Source organism: Aethalodelphis obliquidens, unplaced genomic scaffold (assembly GCF_003676395.1).
Source record: "Aethalodelphis obliquidens isolate GAN/ISIS:26980383/991018 unplaced genomic scaffold, ASM367639v1 scaffold3, whole genome shotgun sequence".
In the NCBI taxonomy this organism is placed as follows: Eukaryota; Metazoa; Chordata; class Mammalia; order Artiodactyla; family Delphinidae; genus Aethalodelphis; species Aethalodelphis obliquidens.
In genome coordinates this window covers 81,464,558-81,486,413 of record NW_020837947.1, presented here as the reverse complement: position 1 = coordinate 81,486,413, position 21,856 = coordinate 81,464,558, and the positions used below count along the sequence as shown (strand labels likewise).

Sequence of the window (21,856 nt, the reverse complement as noted above, 5' to 3'; positions counted from 1 at the left end):
ACTAATTCATTGGTTGAAGAGATATAAAATTCCTAGACAATTGAAAGTCAGGTGTGTCTTGACAACTTCTTACCTTTTAGCAGGTGTTAAGGGAGAAAGAAGAACAGGAGAGAAACAGAACAAAGGAAGAGTGGCCAGGTCTGAATCTGAAAGCCTCAGGTGAGAAGGTAAAAAAAAAAAAAAAAAAAGATGTACCCCACAGGAAGCCTGCCACCATGTGCCACTCTGGCCCCTCTTCAATGAGGAGGTTCCTTGTCAGGCATTTCTATTTGGATCCATGTTTCTTGGTCAGTTGATTCTCCTGACATTCTGCACATGTCCAGTTCCCAAATCTAAACATAATGTCATCTAAATATAAAGTAGCTTAATGTAAGGTAATCTCTTTTCTTTCATCCAATGGTGATTTGCACTCCATCCCTCCTGCCAAAATGACTCCATCTACTGGATCTAGAATCAAGTTAGACACATTTTTCCCATTGTTACAGAAGCAACCAGAGTTGAAGTTACTGGATGGAAGGTCAGAGTTGGAAGGAATGAAAGATGAAGTCCTTTCCTTCTCCCCACAGAGGAAGGGAAAGTTAACCAAAATTTTATAAAGGGGTGAAAATAAGACATCAAGCTTTGACATTCCTGCATTGGTGCCCCTTCTCACAGGCCCTGGAATTCTCCTCTTCCTCCATTTTTCTTGTTTCCCTCAACCCTACTATGCCTTTTCTCCAGAAAATGTGGACACTGGAAAAACGAATTCAGTGAGACGAAAAGAAAGTGAGCAGCTAAATGAAGACATATTTTAGGGTGGAAAGTTATCTACAAGTTGTATGAAAACTATGCTGATCTGCGTGTTCTTGGTGTGAATTATTTAACAATTGCATATTGACATCCTACAAAAGAACTGCTTTCCAAACCACACAATAGCTTGCAGCTAAGGAAATCACTTTAATCAAACACTTTGTTTTGCATCATAATAGTCTTGTTTGCTTGGGAGGGATTTTATCTTGGTTCTGTTCCAACCTGCAGAGGAAACTGTAAAAGGAAGATGAAAGAATGGAACAACCTTTTCCTTAATGACTACTAAGTACCCGGCATGCCCCCAACAGCTCTTGGAGGCCAGTCACGCACGGGTAAAGGGGCTCAGAGGGGTTAAATCATTTGCCAGGTCGCACAGCTAGTAAACGTCAGAGCTGGCATTCCAAATGTTCCTGACTCTAAAATAAGGACTTTCTCTGCTATCCCGGTCAGCCTCCTTGGAGAATGCAGCATCTCTCCAGAATGAATCATGATTTTCTAAGCAGGTAACCCATGCGTGTGGTGATTGAACATTTGTATTAAAGATGAATAGAAAAGAAGACAGACCTAGAAATTAAAACTGCATAAACTTATTTCCTACATGTATTAGAAGACTTCAGAACTCGACTAATAAATTTTCATAAGAACTCAAAACTTACCCCACTTGCATGCTTGTTATAGAAACAGATCCAGAAGCAAACTTTCTACTGTTCCTCCCAAAACTGGCAGCCGTTTCTATATGCAGTTACATATTCATGTGTATGACAAAATATCACATAGGAAATGTGATTTTTTTTCCTCAGTGACCAGATAAAAGTTTTACCAGAATAAGAAAAGGTGCCTCCCCTTCCCTGACTCTCAAAATGAAAGAGACCACTCATACAATGTTATTCACTAAGTCCTTTGTGAATTGGTATCAAACTAGGCATGCATTGTATGTGGGTGATTCTTTGATTCTCAAAAATAATTCATACCTTAACCGCCTTGAGAAATTTTAATTATATGGCTAACCAGGACACCTATATCCTTTGTTTAGATAGTTCATTAAAGTTACTTATTGCAAATGCAAAGTAATTCATTAAGCTATTTTCTCAAAAATGTAATTCTGTCTGGATAAATGGGTACACCTGTGTAAGTATGCGCGATGCATTTGTGGTGCAGGATAAGGGGGAATGGAATGGAATTCACTTGTGAATACAGGCTGGGTTGTGACAGAGTGTCACCCAGATCAGAGGTTTCTGAACACATCTGTGCTTCTACATAAACACCACCTATGCACTAATAATCATCTATACAACAACCGTTTGGGGGCATACAATATGAATTCTAATTTCCATGCTAATTATTTTGAAGGAAGATTGGCAGAGTTCCCCGGTAAAAGTCACTCTCATTATACATCTAAAATGCTGATTTCCACACATCTCTCATTTTCATACCTGGAATCATTCTTCACTTAGAATACCCATGAACAAAACATATGTGACTAATGTTTTAATTTAGTCCGTCAGCAAACATTTTTCAAGTCCCAATATAAGCCAAGCACTAAGGGAATATTCTACGGGAACCAGATATTCTCCTCCCCATAATGGGTTTACAGTATGTGACACGAAAAAAAAAATACAAGCAGAGAAATAAAAAGTTAAAAGTTTTTTTTTTAATCTGTTAAGCAGAACATGAAAGGCCCTAGGACAATCCATATTTCTCAACGTAAAATACCTCTGCATTGTTTCAAGGCAAACTGAGTTGTGTGAGTGTAAGTTGTCTTACATCTGCCTAGATTCATCATTATCCAATTCTTTTCAATAGGACTCTGAAGTATAATTCTATCCCCTAAGCTAGAGTAGGGTCCAGCTGACAACACATTAAACCAAGGAATTTTGGCCCCAACTCTCTACTCTTTTAATAGGGCTAGAGATTTCTACTTACTTTGCTAGGTTATTGACAAATATTAATAAGGTACTTAAGCCATTCAGAAGAACTAAACAAAAACTAATAGCAGACAACTACCTTTTCCTCCGAGAGAGAATTTTAATGACAAACTATGGAACTTGACTCTATATTATGGAGAATGGCACAAGGCTTAATATTTTGCAAACTGAATTATAATTAGATTTTATATACATTGCCTAAAAACTAGCCCTTCAAATATAAATTCTTTAATAGGAGAGGTGATTCATTAAGCTTTTTGTCTAGTCAGTAGCAACAAAGATTTAAAGAGATACTTGAATTCACAGATCTCGTCCTTCTTTTCAGTTTATGATGACATGTTGCTCTCTACGATCATAAGGGACCTCCTCTAGGTGAAGCTTCCTGGTTGCTGAGCTGGAGGTTCTGAGCTGTGACAAAATCAGAAATTCCCCTAACTTTGTGTAGACTAGGCCATGCGGTTCCAGACTTAGTGCCAAGAATGTGGTTAAATATGAGTGGGCAACACCCATCCAAATCACACCAAAGGCAGAGGCAGAATGGTGAAAGGGGAAAGCAGTGGACTTGGAGTTAGCAGACTGGCAACTAGTCATTTACTCATTTTTTAAGTCAGCATATCTTTGTATAGCACATTCATGTGCTTCAAGAAAGATAGTATGGAAGATACAAAAATGTTTAGTGTATAGGACAGTATTTAAGCTGAAGAATGTTTTTGAAAATAAATACGACAGCAGTTGAGATGAGGAAGATATACTTCTGGCTAAGGTCATCAACAAGGGGATCATATAACATGGAATACATAAGGAGGCACCTGAAGGCATTTAAGGTTTTCATAAGCAGAGATGGGGAGGTTGAAGGATAGAGTTCTGAAGAGAGGAGGTGACAATAACACCAACAAATTGAACCTAGAATAAATGAACACGTTTCCAGAAACATACAGACTGACAAGACCGGGTCAAGAAGAAACAGATAATTTGAACAAACAGATCACTAGAAGTGAAATAGAATCTGTAATTTTTAAAAAATCCTTACAAACAAAAGTCCAGGACCAGATGGCTTCACTGGGGAATTCTACCAAACATACAAAGAAGAACTTATACCTATCCTTCTCAAACTATTCCCAAAAATTGAAGAGGAGGGAACACTCCCAAATTCATTCTATGAGGCCACCATCACCCTGATACCAAAACCAGACAAAGACACTACGAAAAAAAAAACTACAGGCCAATATCTTAGATGAATATAGATGCAAAAATCCTCAACAAACCAAATCCAATAATACATAAAAAGAATCAGACACCATTATCAAGTTGGAGTCATTCCAGTGCCACAAGGATGGTTCAACATACACAAATCAATCAATGTGATACACTACATTAAGAAAACAAAGGGTAAAAATCACACGATCATCTCAACAGATGCAGAAAAAGCATTTGACAAAATTTGGCATCCATTCATGATAAAAATGCTCACCAAGCTGGGTATAGAGGGAACATATCTCAACATAATAAAGGCCATTTATGACAAACCACAGCCAACATAATACTCAACAGTGAAAAGCTGAAAGCCTTTCCTCTAAAATCAGGAGCAAGACAAGGATGTCCACTCTCACCACTTTTATTCAACATAGTATTGTAAGTCCTAGCCACAGCAATCAAACAAGAGAAAGAAATAAAGTATATCTAATTTGGAAAGGAAGAGGTAAAACTGTCACTGTTTGCAGAGGATATGATACTCTGTGTAGAGAACCATAAAGTCTCTACACAAAACTATTAGAACTAATAAATGAATTCAGCAATGTAGCAGGGTACAAGATTAATATACAGAAATCTGTTGTGTTTCTTTACACTAATAATGAGATATCAGAAAGAGAAAAAAAATCCTGTTTAAAATTGCATTAAAAGAATAAGATACCTAAGAATAAACTTAACCAAGAAGGTGAAAGATCTACACTCTGAAAACTATAAAACATTGATGAAGGAAATTGAAGATGATACAAAGAAATGGAAAGACATCCCATGCTCTTGGATTGGGAGAATTAATATTGTTAAGACGGCCATAATACCCAAAGCAATCTACATATTTAATGCAATCTCTATCAAAATACCCATCACGTTTTTCACAGCACTAAAACAAATAATCCTAAAATTTATATGGAACCATAAAAGACACAGAATTGCAAAGTCAGTCTTGAGAAAAAAGAACAAAGTTGGAGATATAACCCTTCCAGACTTCAGACTATACTACAAAGCTACAGTAATCAAAACAGTGTGGAACAGTATCAGCACAAAAACAGACACATAGATCAATGGAACAGAATAGACAGCCCAGAAATAAACCAATTAATGGTCAATTAATCTATGACAAGGAAAGCAAGAATATACAGTGGAGAAAAGACAGTCTCTTCAACAAGTGGTGCTGGGGAAGCTGGACAGCTACATGTAAATCAGTGAAATTCGAACACACCCTCACACCATACACAAAAATAGACTCAGAATGGCTTAAAAACCTAAATATAAGGCATGATACCATGAAGCTCCTAGAAGAGGACATAGGCAAAACATTCTTTGACATAAATCATAACAATATTTTCTTAGAACATTCTCCCAAGGCAAAAGAAATAAAAGCAAAAATAAACAAATGGGACCTAATCAAACTTAAAACCTTTTGCACAGCAAAGGAAACCATCAACAAAATGAAAAGACAACCTACAGAATGGGAAAGAACATTGTCAAAGAATGCAACTGACAAGGGATTGATATCCAAAATATACAAACAGTTCATATAACTCAATACAGTATGGAAAAACAAACAATGCAATTGAAAAATGGACAGAAGACCTAAATAGGCATTTTTCCAAAGAAGACATACAGATGGCCAATAAGCACATGAAAAGAAGCTCAATATCACTAATTATTAGAGGAAATGCAAATCAAAACCACAATGAGCTATCACCTCACACTAGTCAGAATGGCTACCATCGAAAAGTCTACAAGTAATATATGCTGGAGAGGGTGTGGAGAAAAGGGAACCCTCCTACACTGTTGGTGGGAATGTAAACTGATACAGCCACTAAGGAAAACAGTATGGAGGTTCCTTTAAAAAACAAAAATTAAAATAAAAAAAAAATAAAACCTACCATATGATCCAGCAATCCCACTCCTGGGTATATATCCAGAAAAAAATGAAAACCCTAATTTGAAAAAACACATGCACCTCAATGTTCCTAGCAGCACTATTTACAATAGCCAAGACATGGAAGCATCCTAAATGTCCATCAACAGATGACTAGACAAAGAAGATATGGTACATATATACAATGCAATATCACTCAGTCTTTTAAAAAATGATGAAATTTTGCCATTTGCAGCAACATGGATGGATCTAGAGATTGTCATACTAACTGAAGTTAGCCAGACAGAGACAGACAAATATATATTATATGACATAACTCTTATGTGGAATCTAAAAAATAATACAAATGAAGCTATATACAAAACAGAAACAGACTCAAAGACATAGAAAACACACTTATGATTACCAAAGGGGAGAAGGAGGAAAGGAGGCACAAATTAGGAGTATGGGATTAACAGATACAAACTACTATACATAAAATAGATAAGCAACAAGGATTTACTGTATAGCACAGGGAACTATACCCAATATCTTACAATAACCTATAATGGAATATAATCTGAAAAAAGACTGAATCATCATTACGCTGTACACCTGAAACTAATGCAATATTGCAAATCAACTATACTTCAAAAAAAAAAAAAAGGTCTCCTCTTAAGATGCTCCTAAATGCTCTGTCCTTATCTCCCCCTCCAATATACTGTCAAAACTCAGCCAAAGAGATGCTTTAAAAAGAAAACATGTTGTTTATCTAGCCCAATTATCTGATAGCTTTCTATCTCACACATGACAGGAAAGCCAGGGTGCTGACAGTGTCTCTCACCTTCACATCATGGTCCCTCTCCAGCCTCAGAGCCTGCTTCTCTCCGTCTCATCCCAGCTACACTGGTCTCCATGCTTTCCTCAAAGACAGCCGACAACACTAACACAGTCCCTTTAACTCACTCTCTCTTTGTGGAATCCTCCTCCCCCAGATAGTATATATGTGCTAATTCCCCCAACTCCTTCATGTTTTGTTTTGTTTTGTTTTCTCAAGGAGGCTCTCTCTCCAGGCACTCCAATTGTCTTCTTTTTTCTCTACAGCAGTTATGACCACCTGTCATACTATAAACCTATTGATTTACTCATCTGTGTTCATCATCTCTCCCTAGAAAGAATGTAAGCACCATTGCAGCTTTAATTTCTGTCTATAACTTAGCAGATGTTTAGTAAATAGTTACTGAGTGTTAATAAATGAATACATAGAAATGGATAAGAAATATAATGAAGAAAGTATTGTTAGTATTTGCCTTCTTGTTTGATTACAACTCAGGGCAAGCCCCTTCCCCTGTCCGGGTTTTAATTTCTTCATGTATAGACTGAGAGGTTGGAACTACATAGACTTAGTTTCCTATAGCTCTGAAAGCCCATGATTCTATGGATACCATGTTGTAACCAAAGAAACTAACAACAGAGAAATTAACATGAAGAGAAGGGAAAATGCCATTGAACGAATCTCTTGCTTTCTAGTCACCCAGTCTACATAACAAAGATTCTTTATGATCTTAGTCTGTATACATTTTAGGAAAAATAGAATACTAATAACAATGATTTTTTTTTTTCATTGCAACAGTCTGGGCACAGCTGAAGCCAATAAAAGTTTTCGTACTTTCTATTTTCCATTAAAAGCAAGTTTGGCCGTCATTTAGTTTTCACTCTGGTTGTCCTTAGCACCTTCCTCCATCATGGCTCCTCCTGTGATAGCAGCTCTATTTTCTGTGCTCTTCTTGTTTTATTGCCACCTAGTGCAAGATCCAGCGGATGTAGCAAGCTAGGTTTTATCTCTGAAAGACTAACAGTCAACGTTCAAAAATAACCTGATCAAATCACACCAAAGTGTTATAAAAAGTATTTTCTATGGATATGTACAGATAACACTACCATTTCTTTCATATTTATTTAATACTTCGTAGTGAAAGAGTATTTGTAAAAAGCACTTGTCAAAAGCAACGTAATAAGCAAACAATAGTTTAGATATTTTGCACAGTAGATATGCATTTCTTAAATCACTGAAAACATAACTTTCCTATAATATTTCTCAAATACCAGAAATAATATTAATCACAACCTCATAATTTATCTTTCCCATGTTATCATTCATGAAACATTCTTTGTACACTGGGAAGTTAGTATGACAATTCTGTGGGATAGAGAGAAAGACATAGCTTCTCCATCCTGGGTTTTGCTGGTTCTTTCTATAATATTTGCTCTCACATTTTCTCTGAATTTGAAAAAAATAACATAGAGCAACACAGTTGAAATATAATTTTTAAAAGCATTATATCTGTCTGATTAATCATGTTCTGCCTTGGTTTATTCAGAATATGCATAGGTAAAAAGATAAAGGGTTTTCCTCGTGCACTGTTGGTGGGAATGTAAATTGATACAGCCACTGTGGAGAACAGTATGGAGGTTCCTTAAACAACTACAAATAGAATTACTGTATGACCCAGGAATCCCACTACTTGGCGCATACCCAGAGAAAACCATAATTCAAAAAGACACATGCACCCCAATGTTCATTGCAGCACTGTTTACAATAGCCAGGACGTGGAAGCAACCTAAATGCTAATCCACAGACAAATGGATAAAAAAGATGTGGTATCTATATACAGTGGAATATTACTCAGCCATAAAGAGGAACAAAATTGAGTCATTTGTAGAGACATGGATGGACCTAGAGACTGTCATACAGAGTGAAGTAAGTCAGAAAGAGAAAAACAAATATCGTATATTAACACATATATGTGGAATCTAGAAAAATGGTACAGATGAACCAGTTTGCAAGGCAGAAATAGAGACACAGATGTAGAGAACAAACGTATGGACACCAAGGGGGAGAAGCGGCAGGGGTGGTGGTGGTGGTGGGATGAATTGGGAGATTGGGATTGACATGTATACACTAATATGTATAAAATGGATAACTAATAAGAACCTGCTGTATAAAAAAATATAAAATAAAATTCAAATGTAAAAAAAAAGATAAAGGGTTTGAATCATGTATTTGTAAAGCCATATATACTTTCATCCTCCCTCAAACAAGCCCAAACCCCTAACGTACATCCCTGAAAAGGTAGAAAGCCTTACTTTGTTTTCTAATGGAGCTGTACCAAATAGCTCTCCTGGGCAACCAGGTTGCCGACGAACAATAAAGAACCTGCCATAAAGTCACGTTTTTATGGTATACTGCCAAGAAACTGAGCTTTGCCTAAAATACTGGCACAAAGGCGAATAGAAAATACGGAATTTATGGTTTTGGAGTCAAACTATGTATTATAGCAGTACTTTGGGGAAAATATAAATACTCTGAGCCCACTAACTAACCAGGAATGATGCGAAGGTGTTTGAGCTGTGCAGCACGGGAGCAGCTGCTCTGCAAGTCTTATGTAAACCTCTTGCAAGTGGTTTCCTTTTCCAATTTAGAAAAGGGAAAGAGACAAAAGATGGGCTAGATCGGGAGAAATCACAAGCAAGCACAATATAAATGAGTCTCTTAGTGTTAGCGCCCCATCAAATGTTGTGTTCCACTGCCTTTTTATTATGCAGTTCCTAGGGTTACCTTTTGACATCTGTTAATACCTTTAAAAGGGGCGTTTGCTTTACTAAAGAAAAGCGAGTGCTGATCCTGAAAAAAGTATTTAATTAATGTGGAGTGTCAAAGATTAGAATGAATCTGATTTCATGAAGGAAAATAGGAAACGACACTGTTGTTGCTTTCATGTTAGCAGCACATTTCATTTTAATCTAAAATCTCTCACAAGGAATTCTGAAGACTTGCTGTCTCCAAATCAAAGGAAAAGTGCCCTATCAGGATGCCTCCTCTACCACCCAGAAGACACAGATTCCGCCGTTCACCACTCTGTAAGCCTTCCAAGAGACAGTCACTTCGGTCATTGATGGCAACTTGAGATTTCAGCCAACGTGAGATCATAGGCCACAAAATAAAAACAAGGGCGTAGGGACGATTCATGGGCATTTGGGTTTGTCTGGGGACTCGTATGAGCACTTGACTATTCTTAGTCTAGAAAAGTAAAGAGCAGTGTCGGAAAACTAATAAAGCTAGAAAAGGTAAGAATTCAGATATGGGAATTCCCACATGGGAATTCCCTCCCCCTAGGATTCCTCTCCCCTTAGGATTCCTCTCAAAGGCCACCTCCCACAGGAAACCTCCTTGGACTTCACTCCCATGCCTCCCTGCCCCCATCTGAGTGAAGAGCCTTTTCCCTGTGCCTCCCTCCACTTTCCTGATCCTTATCGTGTTATTTTGTCATCGTTTACTTATCTCAACCACTCACCCTCCCAGGAACTGGGAGAACAAGACCTGTGACTTGTTTAATTCTGTACACCCAGTATAGAGGCAAAAACTGAAAGCTCACTAGGGACTTCCCTGGTGGTCTGGTGGTTAAGATTCTGCCCTCCCAATGCAGGGGGCACGGGTTTGATCGCTGGCTGGGGAACTAAGATCCCGCATGCCCTGCGGTGTAGCCAAAAAGTAAATAAAAAACAAAAGCTCACTAAATGAATAACAAGTAGGACCAATGTCTGAGGACATGTTTTATACTGCACAGTTTCCCTTCTTTTAAAAAAATTTATTTTATTTTGTCCTGCAAAGTAAATTCTGAAAAATCTATGCAAATCACAAATACCTTCCAAAATGAGAATGATGAGATCCTTTATAAGAAAAGATATGTGGTTATTACATATGTTTCTATTTTTGGCATACACAAAATAAGGTAGATTAGAAATTTTATGCCTAACACTGTTTCTTACAAGCCAAGAAACCTACATGAAGCCATGTCTTCAACTGAAAAATAGAGAGAATCCAATCTGTGTTTGCTCTCTTATGAACTTGTTGAAAGGATAAAGTAAGTTAATGGGAATAGAAGTATTTTTAAAACTTTTACATTGGTATATTAGGGGTATTAAGATGCTAAAAAAGCATAAATGGGATTTAATTACGTAGAGTTTTCTACTTCTTTGTCTTATACAGGGTAAAAGTTGAGGAATATGTTTTGGTGACAAGTTTGAGTTTGACATTGTCACAGTCTGTCCTTGGACGTAAGTAGGATATTTTTGGACCTATAACCTTGATCTATGTTAGTTATGGTTACCACCACCAACCACATCATCAAATACAGAACTTTAATGACACGTTAGACCCAAGTCTCTTTTGTGTTTCCTCGTGGTAGAGTCAGAATTCAGTACAAAAGAAAAAAATCGTTCATGCCTGTTCCAAATACTTTTAACATGGACAGTGTGCTGACTTTGAAAAGCTCCTTGGTGGAACAAAAGTGAAATGTAACACCAGCTGCCGGCATCTTAGTTGCATTCCTGCACACGGCAGAATAAAATTGAAGATAACTGTCCCAACTGGTCTCCACTGTGATGTAAGACCACATTCGGCAGACAACCTACAGTCAGCTGTAACATGATCGGCTAGACTATAATATAATGAAGTAATACTGAGACTTTACTGCTCTGGCCATCAGTCAACTTAATAGCATCCTAGCATGCAGAATTCAGAATTATAATGACTTGAAATGTTTTTCAAGAGCAATGAATTAGTAAATCAATTATACAAGTACTTGACTGCTATCCATCACAGTGAGGACATACCCTCAGGTCTCCTTCCCTCACTTATGGTCCAGAAGTGACACAGACATGGCAGAGGTTGTGTGGTCTGAAAGCCACCCCAATGCCATTGCAAAGGTCTTGCTGCACAAAATTTCAAGATGGCATCACGATGGCCCACTGGCTTTCTAACCCAGCCACTTGAGTGTGATAACTCACTATTTGGAGGAATACTTTCTCGAGTGCCTACAAGTCAGAGCAGTAACGTGGCAGTTAAAAATGCTTCCTGTCCATCACAGAATATAGAAATTTCACACTATCCTTCACACTAGTCACACTTCTTCCCTTGAAAATAAGTTATTTGAACAATTCCATTACTGAGATGCCCGATAACCTTTCTTTCTTTGGACAAGTGCACAGGAACCATTCAAAATCATTGTGTCACCTCTGCTACCCTCCATGATATGAGTTCTGTGACTACAATTTAACAGCTCTGTACGAGAGACAGAAGTGGGGTGGGGGGGGAATCAATAGTTTATTTATTGAGCTCTAAATTCTTTTGTTTTTTCCAACAGATCACTTGTCCAGTAAGATATAGTTTTTAAATTCCCGTAACAATATTATGAAATATCCTTTAAAGGACAGCTCAGTGAAAGTTTAACGATTCAAAATGATAGAACTATATGGTACTAGTTGGCACAATTATTATGTCATCATACAATTCCTTACCTTTATATCCATGGGTCTCTACAGCAAAATCACGAACAGAGCTCTAAAATCCTTTATTTTCATAATATGTCATGCGAGACCTACTTCTAAATAAAGAAATATTGTGCCGTCTACATGATTTTCATTCTTGTGGGTCAGATACCATACAGCCTCCTAACCTTGCCTCTCACCTGCCCTCACCACCCCCCATCACACACACTCACTCACATTTTCACACACACATTTCATCCAAACCAGCCAGGCTCCAGATCTTTGAATGTGCCTACTTACTCTCTTACTTCTTTTTCCTTTAATGCTCTTTCTCTCAGCTAGAATATACTTTCTCCTCTTTTTACCAATTCAAATCCTTCCATTTCAAGGTTTCATTGCTTCTGAGAAGCATGGGATTCTTGACTAACTGAATCCACCACTCATCTTAACCTTACTTTGAATATGCTCATTGGTTATTTATAAGCAATAGGTACCACACAAGTATGGGTTTCTTTCAAGTTGCCTCAAAGGATTCTGGGTGCTCCAGGTGGGCATGTAGCATCTCCCAAGTAGACCTCAAGCTCCTTAGGATGAGGAAACATCTACTCAACTTGCTCTGATTCCCCATTCCATCTGGCAAGTGTTTCTGCTCAAAAAATGCACTGAAGGCATCTTGCAAAACTGCTTGGATGACTTTTAAAGATAAATAACTGTCCATTGTTTAAGATATTCGAATGATTTTTAAAGATGTCTGAGGTATTAATTTTCACCAATCTGGGTTTGTTTTAATCTCCCACTGTGTACGTTTGTATACTTACCGGAACAGAAACTTGAGGATTATCCACAAGTTTTCCCAGCACAGCAAAGCCATCGACATCGATCTGGCCTCTTGGCTTTATAGGTAAGGACTCGATCCTGTTGCAGTCAACAAAAAGAGTCGCACTGCTCCTTTCCACGCCAATCATGATCTTATGCCACTGGGAATCAAACAAGGAGGGCAAATTCGAAAAGGTCACAGTTTGGAGACTTCCGTCCAGTCCCTTGTACGAAAACGCAACAGATTTTGTTTCGCCATTAATCTTCACGCCAACTTGCTCCTTCCCCGAGGAATCTTGAATCTGCCAAACGCTCCAGTTCTTTTCAAGTGTGCTTCCAGTCATCCGAAAAGTGGTTAGAAAGGAGTATTCTTCAGGCAGCCCACTGGGATATAATTGCCTGAGCAAAATTTTAAGACAGTAAATATAAAGCTTGTTTTCTGTACCCAAGCATATTACCATATTTCCTAATTATGCTGTTTTAGATTCTAGACCTACAGAAAGGCTCCAGTGTGAAAAACCATGTACAAGTTGTTCTTTCATGACTGTTCATAAAGACCTTCACTGAAGTTCCTTCGTGTACATTAATGTTTCATCTTAAAATACACATCTTAAAATCTTAAAATACACATTTTAAAAAAACCCTCCCTCATAGCTAAGGAGTGATCCCAAATGTCACATAATCCCAACAGTATTACTATTTATGCTACCTAAAGAGCTACTATTCAGCAATTCCACCTCAAAAAACACATTCCGCCAAAAACACATTCTTGCAAAGTTCTGGGCAACATTCTTCCACAAATGAGAGAAGAGATCATTTGGAATCCAAAGCAGCTCTACCAGTTTAGGACACCCTTTAATTAAAGCGGGTTCTTGAAATTTTATTTTAACGTAATACGTTAGGATTTTTTGTTATTTCCATAATTGCTTGGATTTTCCCCTCCCCAAGTATAACCTAGACTCATAAGTACTTTGAGAATCGGTCACTTGCAGACGTGAGAAGCCCCTTCACGCTGAGCGTGTCTGTCTTTTCCAAGGACTTCAGTGTGTTAAAGTAGCAGCTGGTTGCTTGTCACTGGACACGTGACAAGGGAAAGGTGACCAGTTATTAATTCTCTACTCCAACCCAGTTGTTCCTCAATCTGCCAGTTAAATCTGTATCATGTCAACTTCCTTTACTGCTCTAAATGGCTGCATAAGACTTCATTGTTCCTCCTGCATCCCCCATCTCTGTGAGGTAGCCATCTGGAGCTGCACCAGCTACCTGGGTCTTCTGTTGAAGCCAAGTGGCTAAAAGCTGAAGACCAAACTTTAAAAAATCAGGACATAGTAAATGTAAACATCACCGTTACATCTTTACCTTCAGGGGCTTGAAGGTTGTTTCCTTCTACCTTCCTCCTTATAAGCATAGAAAATTTCCTAAGCAAAGGAGAAATCCTAGGAAAACTAGATGCCAATTAATTTTGTTTGGACAATTACGGACCAGGATCCAAAGTCCTAAATAACCTTCCTTCAGGTCAAACTCCTGTTTTACGGCCCTCTTCTTGTGTAAAGAAGAAAAGGCAAGAAGAAACAGCTAAGTGGATACTGGTTTAATTTGTTACAACCTAATATGAATAACATCAAAAATCATTGTATTAGCATATGCACTCTGCCCGTTACTTTAAAATATATTGCTGGGGTCGAAAAGTTCTCAACCAAAACTTTCCTCAGCCCCAAATGTTTAACTGTCACAGCTAGCTGTCAACTATGTCAACAAATGTCATTGCTTTGTTAGTTTTATAAAAATAACAAAAATGTGAAAGCTTCATCTGAGTATTCTTTTATCATCCAAGTACTTCTTTAGCCATTATTTTCTAAGATGACTTTAGTTTTTATTTATAACACTGGGTGAATTCAATTTTCAGTTCATATTTTTAATTGATTACTGGCGATGTTTATTATTCTTATTGCAAAGCTTTCAATTTGCTAAATATATTTTACGTCTGTCAAGTGTACAGGAGGTTTAAATATGTACATTTTAGAAGATTCAGTTTGGAACTAAAGAAGAAAAAAACGTATGCAAGAACTATTTACTATCCTATCTTCCCAGAAAAAGGATGTCTAACATATCTATTTTGATATTTGTTTTCAATATAGATTCTGTTTGTCATTTTGACTTTAGATTTCTCAGATTACACCCATTCCAGAATCTTCTAGAGAAGAAACTAAGGTTCACTAATGACAGTGTAAGACATTGCCTACTTTAAATTAATATTGATATGTTAGTATTGATAATACTAGATCCATACACACATCCTTAAAATATTCATGCCCTTTGATCCAATACTTTTCATTTTGGAAACTTAAGAAAGTAATCACAAAATGGTGAAACAGTTTTATTTACGAAACATGTATTGCATCATTTGTAATGACAGAAAGTTGGAAATAATGTAAATGTTCAATAAAATAGTAATTGTAAACAGTGAAAAAAAGATATTGCCTACTGTGTAATTGTAAAACCTTATGGAAGTTTATACATCTCATTTAAACAACCTTGATTAATTTGGAGCTAGGAGGTAACTTAAAAGTCTTATTCAATGGTGAAATTTGGCAGGTCTCCATTTAAATTATAATTTTTTTTTATTATTCTTTCCAACCAATGACCTGAATTTAACTAGATACTTAAAGAGTTTTAGGGGGAGCCCAAGATAGTTATTGTTGAGGTGTGAGTTTTTCCAAGAAGGAAGATAATCCTAATATTTTATCTTCTCTACCTTAAAGCATTAATTTTCTAGGCTTTTAAAAACATATCTGTGTAAAAAATATCAAAACATAAGAAACTTATCTGTGTCACCTATATATTTGTTTAAAGATGTACTGAGCAAGCCTGCAGAATTTCATCAGTCTCTAGGAAAAACAAGTCTAGGTGTTTTGATACTAGAAGTCACAGTAATTTCTCATGACTCCTTTGCAAAGACATTATGAGGTTAACAGAGGGATCTCTCCCAATTTGTGCTTCATCCAATCTCTGCTGCTAAGTGAACAAAGTGATTATGTTGAAGGTAAGATATGACAAAACGTCTTCATTTACTTCTGACTTGGTCACGTAATGCCAAAAACTTTTTAAAAATGGGAGGTGGTTGAGGTTGCTGGAAGAATAATTCATGATAAACACATGGCTAAGTCAAGAGCGGCCATCTCTCTTTCTCCATATATATGAGTATAATATGTGTGTTTGTGTGTCTACACAAATGTCATCAGGATTATCATGCTATTACTCTTTCGAACTAGGTTAATGCAGTAAGAGGGAAGAGGAGAATGGTAAGAGGAAAAACATGGTGAGAAGAGAAAATTCCTTTTAGTGTTCAAGTTAATAAAATATATGTATGTGTGTGTTTATTTGTGTACACCTAAGGCCATTTAAAAGTCCTCATAAGTTTAAGTTATAGGGCTTCCCTGGTGGCGCAGTGGTTGAGAGCCCGCCTGCCGATGCAGGGGACACGGGTTCATGCCCTGGTCCGGGAAGATCCCACATGCCGCGGAGCGGCTGGGCCCGTGAACCATGGCTGCTGAGCCTGCGCGTCCGGAGCCTGTGCTCCGCAACAGGAGAGGCCACAGCAGTGCGAGGCCCACGTACCACAAAAAAAAAAAAAAAAAAAAAGTTTAAGTTATAGAACAGTCAGTCTCATTTTCTTTTTTGAACAACTGAGATTCTTTTCTGGCAACTATGCTCTACACATCGATAAGTAAACTTGACAGGATACATAATTTAAAAGAAGCTGAATCTATAAATGATTTACTTCATTATGTTACAATCTGCACAGTATACCTTAAAAGGAGAACCATAGGGTTTGAATAAAACATAAGAAATCTTTGAACCTTGGAACATTTGTTTAGGACCTTAACCCAAAGAAAAGCTACGGACTGTTACTGCAAACAAATGTAATATATTTGAAGTACAAGTTGAGATTGTGACACTCTTATGCCTAAAAAAAAGAATAAAAAGCACCAAAATTATGTGGCTCCTAATATTTCTAAAACATTGAAACATAAATAAGGATGAATCGTGACTCTATCACATTAGCTCCATATGCCATACTCTCCCTCCCAAAAAGATCGTGCTAATAGTTTCTTTCACTCCTTCGGAGCCTATATTCTCCTGCACAGATTCCCTTAAAAACCAAGACAGTCTACTGCATGCATGGTTTGAGAGCAGTTCAGGTCCCTGCCTTTCTTGAGTGAATAGGACTTGGAGGGCAGCTCGCAAAGAAAGAATCCACTAAGGTGAAACCACCCCCATATGCACCTCTCTCTTCTACTGCTCTCCACCACTTACAATAAACATTTCACCAATACCCGTGTACCAGGCTCTATTCGTCATCTCCGTGTACTAACGTTTTCTCTTCATGGCAACCCAATGGCATCATTATTATCATTCCTAGTTTTAAACTGAGGGAACAGAATCAAAGACCGTCTAAGCAACTTGCCCAAGGGACTCCACCTATCTCAGCCCTCTGGCTCTCCTCCTTCCTTTTTTATTTCTTTCTGCTACTCTCTTCTTCTATTCCTTCCTCCTTCTTTCTTCATATCTTAATAAACCTTGCCAGTAAAGCAAGAGCCTTTAGTCCTTGTGGGAGCAAGGAGTCAAGGAGACAGAAAATACGGGACATTGGTAAAAATGTCCTGGGACGTTTTCACCTGTGGAAAATATTTCGTGATCACTCTAGGCACTTAGAGAAAAACAACAGCAAAGATAAGCAGGAGGTAGGAAGGCTCCATGGCCTCAAGTTTATCGACCTCTGAACTTAGAGTTAATGACAGTCCAGATTGTACCTTAAATTATAGAGAAGAAAGGTCAACATTGAGGGTCTCGTGTCATGTTTAGTTATTTTATTGAAGAAAGAAAAACCAAAGTATTCTAAAGCTTATTTAAGAACACATCTAGCACATGAAAAGACAATATAAGAAAAAAGCCAATGGCTGCTATCATGCCTTTAATCTTTCCAAATGGGACTGGTTTCCAGGGTCAGTATGGGATAGTGGTTAGAAGCTCAGCTTCTGAAATGATTCTCCCTGGGTTTCAATCCCCCCAGCCCCTCCTAACCCTGTGGCCTTATGCAAGTAACAAACTTTCTGGCCTCGGTTTTCTCCTCCATGAAATGTGGATAATAATGTCCCCACCATAAAATTGTAATGAAGATGTTAATTAGTAAATCTATAAAAAGAGCTTATACAGTACACTATTTTGTTTTATAAAATATAGTATGTTCAAAACATGAATTTCTATCTGCAATCTGGCACTATATCAGAATATTCTAATTTTAACAAAATGTTCATTATTATAAACATTTAGAATCTCATGATATCCTTTTAGTGCTCTTATAAATCATTCTTTACCTTTACATCTTAATTTCTATCAAAGCCCTAATTTTCTCATTCATATACCAAAGGAATCTTAGTTACATTTTTTACAGTGCCCTAAAACAGTCAATTATCATCATCATCATTACATTTAAGGTTTTTAGGTGATACAAAACTGAAGCTCATTCCTAACAATGGCATGATTCAAAACTTACACATGCACTAAACCACCTCAGTTATAATAATTTAAAGAAGAAAAGGCTTAGTTCCAGAGAAGGAGATGCAGGATTTTTAAAGTATTATCACTACCATTGTTTCTGTTATCATTATTCTAGTTTTGCTTTTGTTTGGTTCCTGCCAGGAGCCAAGCACTAGATGTGTGGCTCTATTTCAGCACCAGGATGCTTGAACAGCGCCATCGTGAGCCTTCTAACCGCTCAGCGGTTTCTAGTTAAATTTATGGGGAGCTGCAAGAGCGAGGAGTTATGGGGATATATGTATATGTATATGTATAACTGATTCACTTTGTTATAAAGCAGAAACTAACACACCATTCTAAAGCAATTATACTCCAATAAAGATGCTTAAAAAATTTTTATGCTTAACCTCTGGCACTTTTCACAGAGGGTCCTTTCAGGCAAAACCAGACAAATTTTAGAAAAACAGAGAGCAAAGTAATAAGAACATGTCCTGAATCAATGTATAATAGCCTCAGTGATCCTTTTTTCCTGGAATGGAAAGTAAATTACGTACTGAAAACATGAAGAGCATTCACATATTCAGGTACTAAAGATAGGTAGGTAAATAAATTCCTTCATCTTTAAATAAAATCATGATCCAATAAACACTGAACAGGAGATGACTCTCAAGACTGATTAGATTTTCATTTTTTAAGTTGCGCTTGAGGCAGATAATTAGATCAAGTATTTTTTTACGTTACCTGGTTGGAATCCTGAAGTCTACCTTCTTTCCCAGTTTGTAAGCCACTTGTAATGCAGTGGACCCCACTACCCTCTGGATAGCTTTTCTAGATGCGGCTTTATCTATCTGGAACTGAGAAATCAGGTCAAACCCTACAGAAAGAGAACATGAAATAAAAGTCTAAAATGAGATTGGTTTCATTCCTTTCCACAACTTTCCCAAATAAAACATGTATCAGGTAGGTTTATAGAAAACATGCATTGTCAATATGATACACTGATACTCACCTGGTAAATCATCTTGTCCAATCCTGACCTTTGGACAGAGTTCATTTTCACCATTAGCATTTGAATTAACAGGGAACCCTGCAAAAGAGATAACATGTCATCCTACCTCAACCCCTACAGGGATCATGGGGATATATCAATAATAATGAGCTGGGCAACTGTTTAAAGTACAAAGTTATACAAAACATACTAAACTATGCTATATTTACTTACAAGTAGTGTGTTTGGCTTTAACTCTATGACTCTATGATTATAATTTATTCATCTTCAACCCATCCTGGAAGTGAGGCAAGGCACAAAGTTGTTTTAATAATTTGTGTTGGGAAAATGTTCCCTTTGGGGAAGTTCAGAATTTGTTCTTTTTGGAACAAGAGCTGCATGATGTTCTGAATGGCACAGTGTCAGAAGACTGTTTGGAAAACTTCTGGTGGTTTGGGCTAGAAGATATTCCTTTAACACCACAAATTTTAGAAATTCTGAGAGGAGCCAGAGAGCCAGTTCAATGGGACTTCTGAAAAGTGAAGTTCTTAAGAATCTTTGTCAAGTTGAGAAAGGAGTTGAGGATGTCTTAGGATTCATTAACCCTAAACAAAATATAGAGGATGCACTTAATTTCATAAATTTATTCTAAGAGATCAAATAAGCGTTCCAACTAGACTATGACCAGCATCTTAGAATAAGGAAGAGTGACAAGACAAAAGAATTGTGAGAATTAAACCCTCAATCACAAGAAGGATGAGAAATCCTAGAATGAAATTGGGTGCTCCTTACTCAAGTGAAAGGTTGTAGGGGGGGACAGTTTTTTCAACAACACAGAAGGCTTCTTGTAACTGTCCAACCCCGGTGCCCTGCTGGTCCTCACCTGGTGACAGACACGTCCTAGATTTCAGAAAAAGCATTTTCCAGTTACACAGCTTTGGCCTGGCCATTTCAGTACATCAAACATACTCTTTATATGCCCCCTGACCCCAGATTATTGGCTTCCATCCATCATTACCAATCACCATCTGAACCAGGGAGGCGCTGGGTGAGGCACTGCAGCCCACAGATTAGGTCTCCTGCCCAGCTGTGATCACAGCCAGGACTTTTCCATGTGCAACACTGACCACGGAAAACAAGCTATAGAGCACACCCACGGCCAAGGCAGGGTTGAAGAAGGAGGGTGTGAAGGGTCCTGGATGCCTCACGCAGCCACAGCCCTGCTTGATCCTTTCCAGAACGAGTAACATTGTGAAATCTAGAAACTGTGGCCCTTACTTGGGCGGCGCTTGACAGTTGCGGATGCCCAAGGTCCCACAAAGCTGCATACAAAGAAGAGAAATGGGATTTTCCTGAAGAGAAGAGAAGAAAAATGACTCAAACAGGAGTCCTTCCACATGGGGACTGCTTCACTGTTTTAGATACAGCTCACCTGATGAATGCAGGTGACCGGCCCTCAGTCTAGTTTACTTCTTCTATTTTCTTTATTAAATCCGATGAAGAGATTTAATGAGTTCTCACATTTCTGTCTTGCTTTCTCCATACCTACCTGTCTCACTCTTTCTACACCCATATCCTTGTCTCTGCTTTCGTTTATCTTCCTTTTTCTGCATCTCCATTCGGGTGGCTGTCTCTTTCTCCCTCTTTCTCTGGCTCTCTCCTGTCTCTCATTTTTGCTCTTTTCTGTCTCACTCCGTCATCTATCTCTCTGTCTCTCTGCTCTCCCCTCTCCCCTCCTACCACCACTGCAAAAACACAGACCTTGGGTTCCAAGGATCCCCAGCCCAGTCTCCCCACGACTCTTTTCTGCGTCAAGGTCTTACCAGAAGTTCTTCATTTTCCCGACTGGTTTTCCTTTGTTGCCAACAGTCCCAATGAAGAAGGGGTTGTGGGGAGTCAGTGCCCCCCCGAGACCCCTTCAGTGCCACCCCAGGCCGGCCTTGGTCCCTCCTGCCCCTGTGAGGGCTTAAAGCAAAGGGAGTGAACCAGAGGCATCTGGTGACACTTTAAGCCAAAGCAGAGGGAAGGGGTGGGAAGAGGCCGCCCTGTAAGGCCAGGCCTAGCCAGGGGTGTGTCCCCAAAGCTAACAAGGTTACACTGAAGGAGGGATTAGCAAGGGAACGTTTGCTGAAAAGAAAAAAAAATCAGGATGTGGAGAAATTCACCAGAAAAAATCCAGACAAGCTGCTATGGAAATACAGTGGAAGCTTTGAGAACTGCTCTAGGAATACACTGCAAGCTTTTGGAGGACTTGGGTAAAGAGGGGCTCCCTGGAAGGCAGGGATGTGGGAATTCACAGGGGCCCTGGTGCCCAGCCAACCTAGGTTTGAATCCCGGTTTGTTCTGAAGCTCTTC

General features: G+C 38.2%; 1 protein-coding gene across 1 annotated transcript in view; it reads right to left on the bottom strand.

The window, feature by feature from the left end:
• COL9A1 (collagen type IX alpha 1 chain) overlaps window positions 1-21,437 on the bottom strand; it is a 90,225-nt gene extending 68,788 nt beyond the window's left edge. The window contains exons 1-5 of the mRNA XM_027093211.1: window positions 21,325-21,437; window positions 20,780-20,853; window positions 19,523-19,600; window positions 19,255-19,387; window positions 12,975-13,371 (exon numbers count right to left, since the gene is read on the bottom strand). Coding sequence (XP_026949012.1) covers window positions 12,975-13,371; window positions 19,255-19,387; window positions 19,523-19,600; window positions 20,780-20,853; window positions 21,325-21,338 — 696 coding nt within the window. The 5' untranslated portion in view covers window positions 21,339-21,437. The remainder of the gene's footprint in view (window positions 1-12,974; window positions 13,372-19,254; window positions 19,388-19,522; window positions 19,601-20,779; window positions 20,854-21,324) is intronic.
• Between the last annotated feature and the right edge of the window lie 419 nt (window positions 21,438-21,856).